General features: G+C 37.8%; 1 protein-coding gene across 7 annotated transcripts in view; it reads right to left on the reverse strand.

The window, feature by feature from the left end:
- The window catches only part of GFM2 (GTP dependent ribosome recycling factor mitochondrial 2), a 44,887-nt gene extending 30,484 nt beyond the window's left edge, over positions 1-14,403 (reverse strand). Inside the window, exons 1-7 of one of the 7 annotated variants that reach the window (XM_067031146.1) lie at positions 14,320-14,403; positions 9,056-9,139; positions 7,472-7,556; positions 5,386-5,443; positions 4,832-4,929; positions 862-987; positions 8-96 (exon numbers count right to left, since the gene is read on the reverse strand). In XM_067031146.1, the coding sequence (XP_066887247.1) occupies positions 8-96; positions 862-987; positions 4,832-4,929; positions 5,386-5,443; positions 7,472-7,556; positions 9,056-9,115 (516 nt within the window). In that variant the 5' untranslated portion in view covers positions 9,116-9,139; positions 14,320-14,403. Of the gene's footprint in view, positions 1-7; positions 97-861; positions 988-4,831; positions 4,930-5,385; positions 5,444-5,933; positions 6,054-7,174; positions 7,253-7,471; positions 7,557-9,055; positions 9,140-14,193 lie in introns of those variants that run through there. The other 6 variants (XM_059062748.2, XM_067031147.1, XM_067031148.1 and 3 more) reach the window with 6 other exon arrangements.
- Positions 14,404-14,409: the final 6 nt, after the last annotated feature.

Consider the following 14,409-nt stretch of genomic DNA (forward strand, 5'->3'; position numbering starts at 1 on the left):
TTTTTACCTCTACACCAGCAGAGGCATCAAACACAGCCACTGCACCATCTAACACTCTTAGGCAGCGCTCAACTTCCAAGGTAAAGTCCACATGACCTAAGAAAAAGATGAGAAATATAACACCTAAAATCTTTAAACCATCACCACCACCACCACCACCACGTGATCCAGCAATCCCAGTTTGGGTACATACCCAGAATAATTGAAAGGATAATCTCAAAGAGATATTTACGCCCCCATGTTCAGAACAGCACTATTCACAATAGCCAAGAGGCAGAAGCAACCCAAATATCCATCAATGGATAAATGGTGTGTGCGTATATATACATATATATATATATATATATATATATATATATAAATTTCTGTATATATACAAAATGTGTTACTTATGGGCAATGGAATACTATGCAGCCTTAAAAAGGAAGGAAATCCTGTCACAGGCTACAACATGGATGAAACCTGAAAAATTTTGCTAAGTGAAATAAGCCAGTCACAAAAGGACAAATAGAGTACGATTCTACTTATAAGAGGTATCTAAAGTAGTCAATCTCATAGATCTACAAAATAGATTGGTGGTTACCAGGATTCAGGGGAATCCTCTCTTTGTCCTCTCAGGGGAGAGGACAAAGAAGAAAAGTCGTTTTATGGGTATAGAGTTTCAGTTCAACAAAATGAAAAAGTTCTGGAGATCTATTTCACAATAATGCAAACATACTTAACACTACTGAACTGTACACTTAAAAATGGTTAAGACTATTTTATGATATATTTTACCACAATTAAAAAAACCCACACATACACAAACATAAAAGCCTCAAAATAATGCAGCGCCTCTGCATTGCTGAAAGAGCACTATACCTGGTGTATCAATTAGATTGATTCTGTACCCCTTCCAATCGAATGTAACAGCAGCTGATTGAATAGTTATGCCTCGTTCTCGCTCTTGAGCCATGAAATCTGTCACCGTGTCTCCATCATCAACATCTAACCAGGAAAAAAAATGACATAGTTAGGCTTAAAAGTATATTTTATAGGTCTTTGATATCTACCTGACATAATTTAATTTGCTTTAAGAAAAACTGTTCATAAAGTATTTGGTTTAATATTTAGAGCCCTTAATCATTCTGTAAATAAATCGTCATTCTAGAAAAAGATTTTTCAGATGAGTAATTTTTCCATAAAAATAATTTTTCTGTAATAACGAAGATTAAACTCTTTTAATATTTTAATTTTACTGAACCATATACTTCTTTCATTTTTTTTTCCTAGTTTAACTTTCATTATCCTGTCCTTATCTGACGTTCCTCACACCTGATGCCTTGACAGGAGGCAGAGTAATGCCATAAGAGCACAGACAGACCAAATTTAAATCCCAACTTTATCACTTCTCTACAATCTTGAGCAAGTTACTTAACCTAGTTTTAAAAATATGGCTAATAAAGCCAACCTTGCTGGATTGTTTTAAGAATGAAATGAGACTATATATATAAAGTACCTAGCTCAGTAAATGGTAGCTATATGGAATATGGTAGAGAAAAAAATTCCTCCAAAGTTAAATCATCTTTTACAAACCTTTCTCATTACTAAATTTTCCTTTTAGGATTTATTTATACAAATATAAAGTCTTCTATAGTATAAAGTCATGGATAAAATTTATCCTGACTACCAAAAAGGTCACTCAAATTACTCTGCAGTAAAATTCTTGAATTATGCCTTTTACTCTTACTCTTATTCAGTAAAAGAAATGACAAAGAGCTGATCTTTACCAATCAAAATTCAAGTTATCATGGACTTATACTATCACTGCTTATGTTAGCATTAAACCTCTAAAATGCTAGTTACTCCGTATCATTTTTGTGTGTGTACATGTGTGTATAAATATACATACACACACAAATGCACCAACAGAGGGGAAAATAGCAAGAAAAATGTATCTGTTAGCAACTCCAAATATCAATGTTAAAGAATTGTAGCAGTATTGCCAGTTATTCACAATATAACTAACCGAGAAAACAAGCATCATTAAGACAAAGACCAAATAACTAACCAGAGGTTCTAAATAAGGAGTAAGTTTCTAAGACACTCAAAAAATAAAAATTTGCACAAAGATAAAGATCTTTATTTCCTATTATTATTTTTAAATATAAATTATTTATTTATTTCTTGGCTGTGTTGGGTCTTTGTAGCTGCAAGTGGGCTTTCTCTAGATGCGGTGAGCGGGGGCTACTCTTCGTTGTGGTGCATGGGTTTCTCATTGCAGTGGCTTCTCTCTGCTGTGGAGAACGGGCTCTGGTCACGTGGGCTCAGTAGCTGTGGCTTGCAGGCTCTAGAGCACAGGCTCAGTTGTTGCAGCATACAGGCTTAGTTCCCCACGGCATGTGGGATCTTACTGGACCAGGGCTCAAACCCATGTTCCCTGCATTGGCAGGCAGATTCCCAACCACTGTGCCACCAGGGAAGTTCTCCTATTATTTCTTTATGATTACACATATGACTAATAAAATCAACCTTGGATCAACAAATTCTGCCACAAACTGGATAGTTTCTAGGCCTCTGGCCTGAACCAGAAAAGAACCTCAAAACACATCTAGTTTATGTGTGTGTGTGTGTATACATGTGTGTATATATATGTATCTCATATATATATATATATATATATATATTCCTAGAGAAGTCAGATTCATAGAAAAAGAAAGTATTAGGGTGGCTTCCAGGGGCTGGGCAGAGGGGGCAATGGGGAGTTGTTGTTCGATGGGCATACAGTTTGGGCTTTGCAAGATGAAAAAGTTCTATAGAATAGTTGCAAACAACGTGAATATACTCAACACTACGGTTAAGATGGTAAATTTTATGTTATGTGCTTTTTTAACACAATTTTTTAAAAAACTGTTTACTTGAAAATTGCCTGAACCCACCTCATCTGGACCCTCGACTCAAGGATACACTCAGGGGATATGAGGGAAGGATTCTAATCAGATCCGTGATACAAAAGAGGAAGCCTAACAATGTTCAGTGTTTTGCTGTTATTTCCCCATTTACACAACAATAAATTCTATGAGAAATTCATGTGCTTATACTTTTAGGAACCTATCATCATGAAGATTCTAATCGCGAGTGGTTTTCTCCTCTATAAATATTAAGTCTCAGCCAATTCCAAGGATCTAGAGAAATCGGTCTCAATAGAGTGCATTTCAAAATCACTGCAGAGCTTTTGAAAAAGACATTAATTTCTACTTCTGGTATTATGGACCTGATGACCTCCATGTCACATTTCAAAACAAACTGTTTCACCAGAGATAAAGAAAGGCACTTCATAATGATAAAAGGATTGATTCATCAGAGAAATATAACAATCATAAGTGTGTGTGAGTCAAATACAAGTTTCAAAATACGTGATGCAAAAATACAGACATCCAGGCCATACACAGATATGCTGAATCTTAATTTTCAGAGTGGAGCTAGGGCACTGTTATTTAAAAACAAAACAAAACAAAATCTTTAAAAGATACATGGGCATTAAATGTGCATGCCTGGTCAAGAACCACAGTTTTGGGACTTCCCTGGTGGTGCATGGGTTAAGACTCCATGCTCCCAATGCAGGGGGCCCGGGTTCAAACTCTGGTCAGGGAACTAGATCCCACATGCATGCTGCAACTAAGAGTTCCCATGCGACAACTAAGGAGCCCATCTGCCACAACTAAGGAGCCGGTAAGCTGCAACTAAGGAGCCCGCCTACCGCAACTAAGACCCAGCACAACCAAATAAATAATAAAATAAATAAAATTAAAGAAAAAAAAGAGAACCACACTTTTTGACATACTATAATAAAAAAGTAAATTCAAAACTTAGGTAAATTATACTATTACTGGGGGTTAAGGATTAACGAAATCTTTTCTTGTTCTGCATGGGAATTTGACCTCTGGTTAACTTTCTGGCTCTCTTCTCCTACAGCCCAGAAAACAAGTATGCCAACTGCATTGCTAGGCAACAACACACTTATGGAAAAAATAATTTCTGACTGGTAAACTACATCTGACCTGGGAAGAATTAATAATGAATTATAAATACCTGCTGAAGATACATAGCTTTAGGCTTCCCTGAGTGGGGTATGGCATGCCCCTTGTGGGAAACCAGGAAGATGACCTATGGAGCTGTAACAAGAGATGCTCGTTCCTACGGGGCATGAGTCTTCTAAGCTAGGGTGGCTCCTGTGAATCTTGTTACCTTGCAACTAAGCTATCGTTTTGGGGTGGCCAAAGAAGACAGTTCCCACATAGCTATGTGGACTGCTATAAGAACTTCTATAGAAAGAAACATTTATTGCTGGTCTGCTGGTAAGCTATGTTTCCTGTCTCACAGCTTTCTGAGTAGACCAGTGCCAATTATAGCCCAAGACAGTCTTGTGAGTCTGATTGTTTGATTGAACCTAAAAAGACCCTTTGGTGAGTACTGTAACTACCTTAACTTTATGCTGTGGTTTAGACAGCAGTGCCTCCATGCCATACTCAAGGTCTCTAGGTTGACTTCTTAATCAAAATATTTTCCGGCTTTCCCTGGTGGCGCAGTGGTTGAGGGTCCACCTGCTGATGCAGGGGACACGGGTTTGTGCCCCAGTCCGGGAAGATCCCACATGCCGTGGAACGGCTGGGCCCGTGAGTCATGGCTGCTGAGCCTGCGCGTCTGGAGCCTGTGCTCCGCAACGGGAGAGGCCACAACGGTGAGAGACCCGTGAACTGCAAAAAAAAAAAAAAAAAAAAAAAAAAAAAAAAATTTCCATTGATGTTTTTTCTAATGGGGGGGAAGGGTGAGAGGAGGAATCCATTCTAACCTCCCAGTGATCTTGTGTATCCAGAATAATACAATATTCTTTCTGTGGTGGTAGTTTTTCCTGCATCAATATGAGCCATAATTCCAATATTACGGATTCTGTTTAAAAGGGGAAAAATTAAAAAAAGACGTGTATTATAAGGTGGACATTACTAAAATTGTAAAACCAAAATATCTATGCTGCACAAATTTCAAAGCTGGTTGGTATTTCAACAATTTATATAATGGTGTAAAAACTAGAAAAATGGAAAACATCACTATCACATTACTCTGACAAAACAGCTAAGTAACAAAAGAGCTAACTACAATTTTGTGACTGTCTTATATTTACTTCTATGAAAAGTGTGCTGTTGCTACATTAAAAATTTTTAGCATTGAATTGAGACACAAAATAGCTTTTAAGATACATACCAATATCTATTTATAGTTAATTAGCTAGGGCAGGAAGTTACAGAAATTAGAGCATTCACTAAATGCTGAATTAAGCCTGTGTGAAAAACCTGTAACTTTTCATGGCAGCCTATGGAAAAAGACAATATCAATGACAGTACTTACTTAGCAATAGGAGGATTGATGATGGAATCAAGGGACTTGATATCATTTCCTATTAAACCTAATGGAAAGAGTGTTAAAATTGAACTGTTAAATTTAAAGAAAATTTCCTTTAATTTATAAATGAAAGAAATTAAAAGAATTTTAAGCAAATAGTAAAATTACTATTAAAGTAAATCCAATTAAAGTAAAATTCAAGCTAAATATAACACTCATTTACCTAAAATTTATTTTCTTGCAATCTCTAAAAAAACCTGTGGATGACAAAAAATCAAGATAAAGTTTTTAAACATCAATTTCTAGACTATATCCTTAGAAAAATATAGATTTACCCCAATCTCTGCCACCTGCTACAATTCTATAATGGAATTCTATAATAAACAGAATTTCAAAAGTAGAATTAATGTTCATAACAATAATCTTCAGGCACTAGTAGATCTTGAACCAAAAAAAAAAGCACAGTCCTGTAAACCTACATTGTCAAGGCTTGAAGAGCAAAGAGTGATACTCATATTAGCTGATAATGAGTTTTTGTACAACTTGAAACCTACCTTCCCTCAGCAATTCCAAGGACATGATACCTATAAAGACAGCCTGGGAGGTATCACTGAATAGAAGCTATAATAATCTAATACTTGTAGAAGGCCAACTTGTAAAAACTAACAGTATTTCTGGAAGAAAAAAAGTCCATAATGACTTACTCCATTCTTACCATTTATTCTATTAATACTAAAGAAACAATGCAGTTACATTTATAAATTTAATTTATACCTTCCTGCTATTTAAACCAGTTCTCCCAAATTTCTATAATAAATTATGATGACTTCTATTACATTTTGAAAACCTGATGGCAGTTTGAAGACTGAAAGATAATCTGTACTGCTATAGATAAATTTGTACAGCAAAAATATAGAAACCCAGATATACACCAATAAGGCAGAACATTAAATTCACATGCCTTTACAAGTCACACAGCCAACTGGTATTTTTACTCCATTATTCTCAATAACAAAGATGGTAAAGAGAACAGCTACAGAATGAAGCTACAGGTGACCCTTGAACAACACAGGTTTGAAATGTGTGGGCCCACTTATCCAAGGATCTTTTTCAATACATGCATGCTACAGTACACGATTTGCAGCTGGTTGAATCTGTGCACATGGAACTGCAGATGCGGTGGGCTGACTGCAAAGTTATATGTGATTTTCAACTGTTTGAGGCGTCAGCACCTGTAACCCCCTCATTGTTCAAGGGTCAACTGTAGTTTCTCTAAGTCTCCCACATGCTTGCTTACTTCAAACACAAGAAGCACATTCAGAATTACAGTAAAATTGACCTTTGAACAACCTGAAGATTAGAAGTGCCAACCCCTGTGCAGTCAAAAATCCGAGTATAACTTCACAGCCTGCCCTGTGCATACGTCGTTCCTCTGTATCCTCAGTTCCCCATGGGCAGATTCAACCAATTGTGGATCATGTAGTACTGCAGTACCCATTTAGTGAAAAAATTCTGCATATAAGTGGACTCTTACATGGTTGAACTTATATTGAAGTTCAAATCTGTGTTGTTCAAGGGGTAACTGTAGCCAGTTCCTCAGCCTTCAGGCTTTTAATAGCCATATTACCTAACCTGATCTATCCCAGATAAATATTAAACCAAACTACTCTTAAGAACCCTCAAAATAAATTATCCTGTTAAACCTCTATTAACAGACAATACTTTTGTATAAAAACCAGAAATGAACTAGGAAAATCAACATTTTACAGCAAGAGCACTCTACAAGTAGACTCACCTACTAAACCTCTGAGCCGACCCTTCTCTTTGCTCAGCTCATGAGGATGGACAGCAGATGAGGAACATAAGTCTACTGGTACCACCTCCTAGCATCTATCAGAATTCTCCAACTCCTAATAATCTCAAGGAAATAGCCAAGAAGTAAAAGGGAGCCACTGTTTTCAAAATGGTTGGAGACTCCTAATAAGGGAGAAGCTTGCAAATGAGAGACAAAGAGAGAGAGAGCGACAGAGAGAGAAAAGGGAGAAAGCAAGCAAGCAGTTTAAGTAAAATGAGAAGAATCTAACATTTGTACCTGGTAGGGAACTGTAATTTCTTCTAAGAAGCACATGTAGTCTTAATCTTTTTAGACTTGCTCTTATTTTAGAGGAACACATATTCTAGTGAGGAGAAAAAGAAACAATGTTAATTTTAGTTTAGCATAACTTACTACTGTAGTTTTAACATCATAATTATGCTTTGAATCTCCATATAGTAGTCTCAATTTATTAACTCCAATTCTTTTAAAAAGTGACAACACAAAATTACACTACAATAAAAAATAAGGATAAAAGTAATACTGCTTGCTCTTTTGAGCTGACCTTAGATGACGGCTCTCCTACACATGCAGCATTAGCATCACAGGGATCTTATCTGAAAGACAAATTCTCAGGACCCACTCCAGAGAAGAGAATCAGAAACTCTAGGGATGGTGTCCAACAATGTGTTTTAACAAGCCCTCCAGGTGATTCTGCCGGCTGCAGTCTGAGAACGACCCTAAAGTTTCCAGAGAGCCAGAAAGGTTAAATAAGGTTGCTAACCCTGGATACCTCTTGGTTCTCCTTTAAGACTATTAAGAGCTGGTGGGAGTCATGAACTCTGAAACCATTAGGTGTTTTCACCTAGATTTATAACAGCGGCTACATATTAGAATCACGTGGAGAGCTTTTAAAAAGGAAGGGAAGGGGCTTCCCTGGTGGCACAGTGGTTGAGAGTCCGCCTGCCGATGCAGCGGATACAGGTTCGTGCCCCGGTCCGGGAAGATCCCACATGCTGCCTGATGCAGCAGATACAGGTTCGTGCCCCGGTCCGGGAAGATCCCACATGCTGTGGAGAGGCTGGGCCCGTGAGCCATGGCTGCTGAGCCTGCGCGTCCAGAGCCTGTGCTCCGCAACGGGAGAGACCACAACAGTGAGAGGCCCATGTACCGCAAAAAAAAAAAAAAAAAAAAAAAAAGGGAAGTTGGAGTAACTATAGCATTTTTAAAAGCTCCCAAGGTATCTTCTCCTAATATTCCCACATAGAGGTTGAATGTTCTCCATCGATTTATCCCTGGACCACTAAATGCACATTTAACGGCTGTCAATATATTTGGAACTGTAGTTAACGTATGTAGTGATTTTGGGCTGCCACAATCTGCCTTTCATGATGTCACAGAATGCATACCTGTGCCTTCTGTATTATTTCTACATTAGTTACCAAGTTTCTGGCAATAAAACACTATTATTCTAAGCAAATATATTAAGAGTAGAAAAAAGACTCAGACTATTTAAATTTCTACTTCATAATGGCCAGGGTAAGACAGCATCACCTGTCACAGGGTGTACAGTCTGAAAGCATCAGAAATGAAAATACTGAAGAAAAACTGTGCAACTCCTTGGGCTGCTAATGACCTCAAAAATGGAATACAGATAGTCTCAAAATGTTGCACAGGTGATTTTAAAGTAGCAAAATGAATTTATAGACTAATGATAAGGCATACTTCTTGTTGATTACAGGTTCCCCCATACCTCCTGTTAAGAAACTGTTGATATACTAGTATATGAGATACACTAAACCTTTGGGGAAGTCTAGTAACTGAAGTTGTTGAAGTACATTTAATTTTACAAGAAAAACTTACGTTAATGTGCAAGCTGGATATTTTCTTATGATTCACTGCAAATATCCTCAGATTGGACATCTTGAACCTCTAAACTGTTATTCTCTGAAAAAGAAATATACAAAATTACAAAACTAAATTTATGTATTACATGTAAGACATATGTAAGTAAGGCAAATGTAATATATTAGGTAAAAATGTATTACTTTTAAAAAGTAGGAATAGTATTTTAGCTATCAAAAAGAAAATGCATAATTCAGAAAATGAAAGCTCAAACTAAACATGAGAATATGGTCCTTTATTCTTTCAACATCCTTTAACTCTTCAAAAAATTGTAAAGCAATATAAAACACTCTTCAAACAAAATCATTTTTGTTTTTGAAAATATAGATATTTTTCATAGAAGTATATTAATTACATTATTATTTAATGGTTTATTTTTAATGAATTATTAAAACATTTTAAAGATCTGTTTTCATTTCTAGTATCTGAATATCAATTATAACCCATACAAACAAAACTGTTCATTCTGACTCATTTTTAAGAGTGTGAAGGGTTCCTATAGACCAAAAATTTTTTAAACTTATTCCGGCACTGTGTTTCTTAAAGTGACTGCCCATGATTATTTTACGTTATAAGTAAAAAACAAAAACTAAACAAATGTTAGAAACAATAGCCAACAAAATCTGTGACCTTGTAGTGTTGCTTATGATGAAATTATTCACATAAAAATGTGAATTTAAGGAAAAATATTAAATAATTAATAGCGCAAGTAATTCAGTTGTCAGTCTTAAAAAAGTAGTACTCAGATCACTTAAGTGGGAAACACTGCTTGAATCCATTCTTGACACATACCTTTCAAGTAAACAACCTCATCTTGTCAATTCCCTACTTAAAAACCTGTAAAGGTTCTTTTTTTTTTTTTTTTTTTTTTTTGCTGTATGCGGGCCTCTCACTGCTGTGGCCTCTCCCGTTGCGGAGCACAGGCTCCGGACGCGTAGGCCCAGCGGCCATGGCTCACGGGCTTAGTTGCTCCGCGGCATGTGGGATCTTCCCGGACCAGGGCACGAACCCGTGACCCCTGCATCGGCAGGCGGATTCTCATTCACTGCGCCACCAGGGAAGCCCTGTAAAGGTTCTTAATACAACAAATTCTGTCCCTAACTACCTTCAAAGTCTTGTACTCTCCTACTCCCTACTCTATTCCAGGAACTCTAGTCAAAATTCCTCTAAAACACTGCGCTCTAACACCTTTGCATGTAATGGTGCCACTGTCTGAAAGCAGTCCTCAAATTCCCAAAGCCACACACCTGACAAATTTCTAGTCAGTATTCAAGCCCCCAACTTGGAAGTCTTTCCCAATCTCCTACAAAGTTTTAATACTACCTTGTCTGTGTTTTCGTAACACTTGGAACTTATATTTACTCATGACAAATATGTTATCTCCACTACTGGGAGCTCCCCAAAAGGTGGGATTTTCTACCAGCAGCCTAGCACAATTCCTCAAACATTTTTTGGACCTATAAAGTCATTTAGGGCCCGCCACTGATTTTCTTCTTCCCCATGGCTCAATGATTTTCAACAAAAATGGTTTCCTACTGGTACTATCAAGTGAGTTATTCTACAAGGCCCAGACCTCCTTAGGCCTTGGACAACACATGAGCGTAACCAAGCAGGGCCCTATGGGCCCTTCCCATAACAGACTCCTCTCCCATGTCCTCTGTCTGCCTCTTGTCTGTAGAAAAACTTTAGCCTCCCAAGTTCCAAAGAATAAATTTAATAAGAGAAGTGAGAAAGTGCAGAAATAAAACAGTCAAACAACACAAAATAATAATAGTTTAGCCATTAAACACAGTCAAGGACCTTTAGTTCCTCCTAAAGGGCTACAGAAAATACTCTGAGCCATGTCCTTTGAGTTATTTTGCAGATACTGAAATCCCCACCAGGTGGAAGAAGTTAACTATATGCTGCCCACAAGCATGTAGACCCCAGACCCGTTGGAACCAAAAGGTTGATGATGTTGACTCCCGACTATCTCACCACCAACCAGTCAGAAGAGTGTCCATGAGATGATCACACACCCCACAATCCCTGTCCCTCTCCCTATGTTTAAAACCTTTCCCTGAAAGCCTTTGGGGAGTTTAGGTCTTTTAAGCACCAGCTACCTACATTGCTTATTTGGTGCCCTGCAATAAGTGCTGCAGTTTCCTTCACCACAACCCGGTGTCAGTAGACTGGCTTTATTGTGCTCAGGCAAGTGGACCCAAGCCTGGTTTGGTAACATAAGTACTCACTAAAAACTGTGACACCTGATGGTATAAAAATGGCAAGTAATGAGAAAAAACAGGTAAATACCCATTCTACATTATCAACAAGTTACACGACCAATAAACAAAAGAATCCATGGACTTAAAAAAAAAATCAGTGGACTATCATGCCTGTAAGGCTTAATACACAAAAACAGGAATCACGGGACACTAAAGTACAATTACAATATACATTAGTATAAAAGCACAAATGAAGATGATGTTGCTGAGGATAAAGTAGGATAAAGTAATGTAGGAAAAGAGATTCTAAAGCATCAAGTTAAAATAGTCTGTTTGCATATGGTATTTGTTACTGTACTTAGTTAACTTCTCCTAAATTAGAAACTTCAATTTAGATTTGTGTCATATTCCCTGTTTCTTAAAAAAGTATCAAATATGAATTAGGCCAATATGTTCATTATTAATGTCAATCCCTAATGTCATCTTTGCTCTTTTTCTCTTTATATTGAATAGATCATCTCAAGCTATCTAAACATTCATTTTCACTACAGAATTTATGCCACACGTTCTAAAACAAGCTATTTATCTAAATTTTAAAAGTTAGTTCTAGCCTTTAACTTCATTCAAGAAAAAAGCTTGGCAAATCAGCTTTTACTTGCTAAAAAAAAATGCTCAGTAGTTAAAGATACTCTTAAATTTAGGTCAGCTGGACTGAAAAAGCTCCTTCCAATTCCCTGTTCATCTAACATTCATTGGAGCAACACAAGGAGTTGATTATTGGAAACATGAAAATGAGTAACACATGATCCCTATCCTCAAGAAAAATATTAGGTTTAACAATGCTGCATATCACAATAACAAACATTTCCTTCATAATACTTTCTGCATGGCTCTTACTACTACTGTACCTGTTCTTCCTCTTTAACACAAATAAGCTTCATTTTTTAACACCATGCAATTTATAAAGCAGCTCTCACATCTCCTGGCTTATTCTTCTAAACTATACCAATAAATACTGTCAAAGTTTCATACAGATCAAAGGAATACATTTTTATGCTTCTGACTGCCAAAATGCAAAGACTGGGTATCTAATATATACTTGTAGATGTACCAAAGTAGTGATGATACCCAACTTGGCTACTGCCAGTTACACAGGAAGACATTTTTTAAGAGACCTTTTTGCTGACATTGATCAGTTTAGGCCATTTTTATCCCACAATCACAGCTGAAAGAACAAATGATAACCAACATAGCGATAACTTTGCCTCGTCTATTTCACACAAATCAAAATGTGACTATTGCTTAACCTCTAAAACATTTATTTTCTATTTCTGATTCAGAAGGGAAAAGGGCATTATGGCTTTGAGAGTTGTAAATGAAAAAACATGAGTTCACAATTTAAACAAACCTATTAAAAATTTCTATAAACTGACAGGAAACAGGGTAAATCTCACACTGTTAAGCAAAAGAAATCAACACAAAAAAGTTCATACTATATGATTCCAATTATGTCAAGTTTAAAACAGGCAAAACTAATCCATTCTGTTAGAAGTCAGGACAGTGTGTACCCTTGGGAATGACAGTTACTAGAAAAAGGCACGAGGAGAGCTTCTCAGGTGCAGGTAATTTGATTTGAGTGCTGCTTATACAGGTATATTCAGGTTTTGAAGAATCCACTAAGAACGTTCATCTACAATATGCATTTGTCTGCCTGTCATAATTATAACACATCAATAAAGTCTTTTAAAGACTCTCTATAAACGTTTAATTATACCAGAAATGTCAAGTGGGCCCTTTATTTGTGGTGGAAAACGCCAGACTAGGCTTTACAGTCAGAGGACTTGCTGGAGCCCCAAGTCTTCTGTGATCTCTAACAAGTCAAGTCACTTCAAATCTGAGCCTGTCTTTTCATCTATCACATCACAGGATCCACATGAGAAGTAAATTCAATTATCAACAAGAATTTATTGTGTGTCTACCACTGCCTTCTAAGTAATGGGGTTAAAAGTAGTAAACAAAAAACAATCCAACAATCCCTTCCCTCATCCTGTCCCTATCCTAATCCGTGGATACAAACAATAAACAAAATAAATAAATAAAATACATAGCATCTCCTATGGTGATAGGTGCTACAGAGAAGAATTAAGCAGGAAAGGGGAACTGGGGCAGTAGTAACTATAAAAAAAGGAGCTCATGGAAGGTCTCAATAAAACAGTGATCTGAATCAGGTGAGGAAGGCAATACTAGGGAGAAGTGTATGCCAGGAAGAGAGATTACATAATTTACTATACTTGAAAATATACGAATGCTAGTTAGAATTAGTTCGGGTTTTAAAGGAAATAAGTCCCATTAGAAGATGAAGTCTTAAAAGAAAACGGCCTCAAATCCAAGCTCTAAGACTTAGGGAGACGAATAACAATGACGTTCCAGACCGTGAGGGTAATTAAGGGAACTTCAACGACCGTACATTAAAATGTAAAACCGACAGCTTTTCTCGGTACCACTAGAGGTCCACTAGATGCAAATCCACTCGGCACCGTCCTGGGCACCAAAAGGCCTAAGGAATTTGAGAAATTAGTCCGGAAAAACAAAGACATTGTCTTTCTTTTCTGGCAGCTGTTAAGGCCCAGTAATTTACTTTCCTCTACAGTAAGTTTTCATTCCTCTGCATCCTTCTCAATCGTGCACACATTACACACGGTGACAGGAACCAAGACCAGTCGCTTTCACCAAAGGCGCGAGAGAAAGGACCACACGTGGGCTGACACCGAGGTGAGGGGGCGGGAGGCCCTGCAGTCCTCGTGCTTGCCTGGCTGTAGCATCCTGTACGGTCGCCAGTGGCCATCGCGGGCCTAGGCACCCGGGAGTCACACGGCGCGGCCCCGTACCCACCTGGGACTTGGTCGCATTCCGGAGGCCGGCTTTTTCCCGCCGGGCTGGTGAGAGCCGAGGTGCGGGCTGCACCCTACAGTGCAAAGGCCTCACGTCAAGACGCCCTACCTCGAAGAACGACCTTACCCGTGAGCGGAACTTAGATCTTCTTCCCTCTGCCTCCGACGACGCCGCTTTTCACCACTTCCGGCGGTGCCCCACTCAAAAGCCGCCGGC

The sequence above is a fragment of the Kogia breviceps genome, chromosome 4 (assembly GCF_026419965.1).
Source record: "Kogia breviceps isolate mKogBre1 chromosome 4, mKogBre1 haplotype 1, whole genome shotgun sequence".
NCBI lineage: Eukaryota > Metazoa > Chordata > Mammalia > Artiodactyla > Physeteridae > Kogia > Kogia breviceps.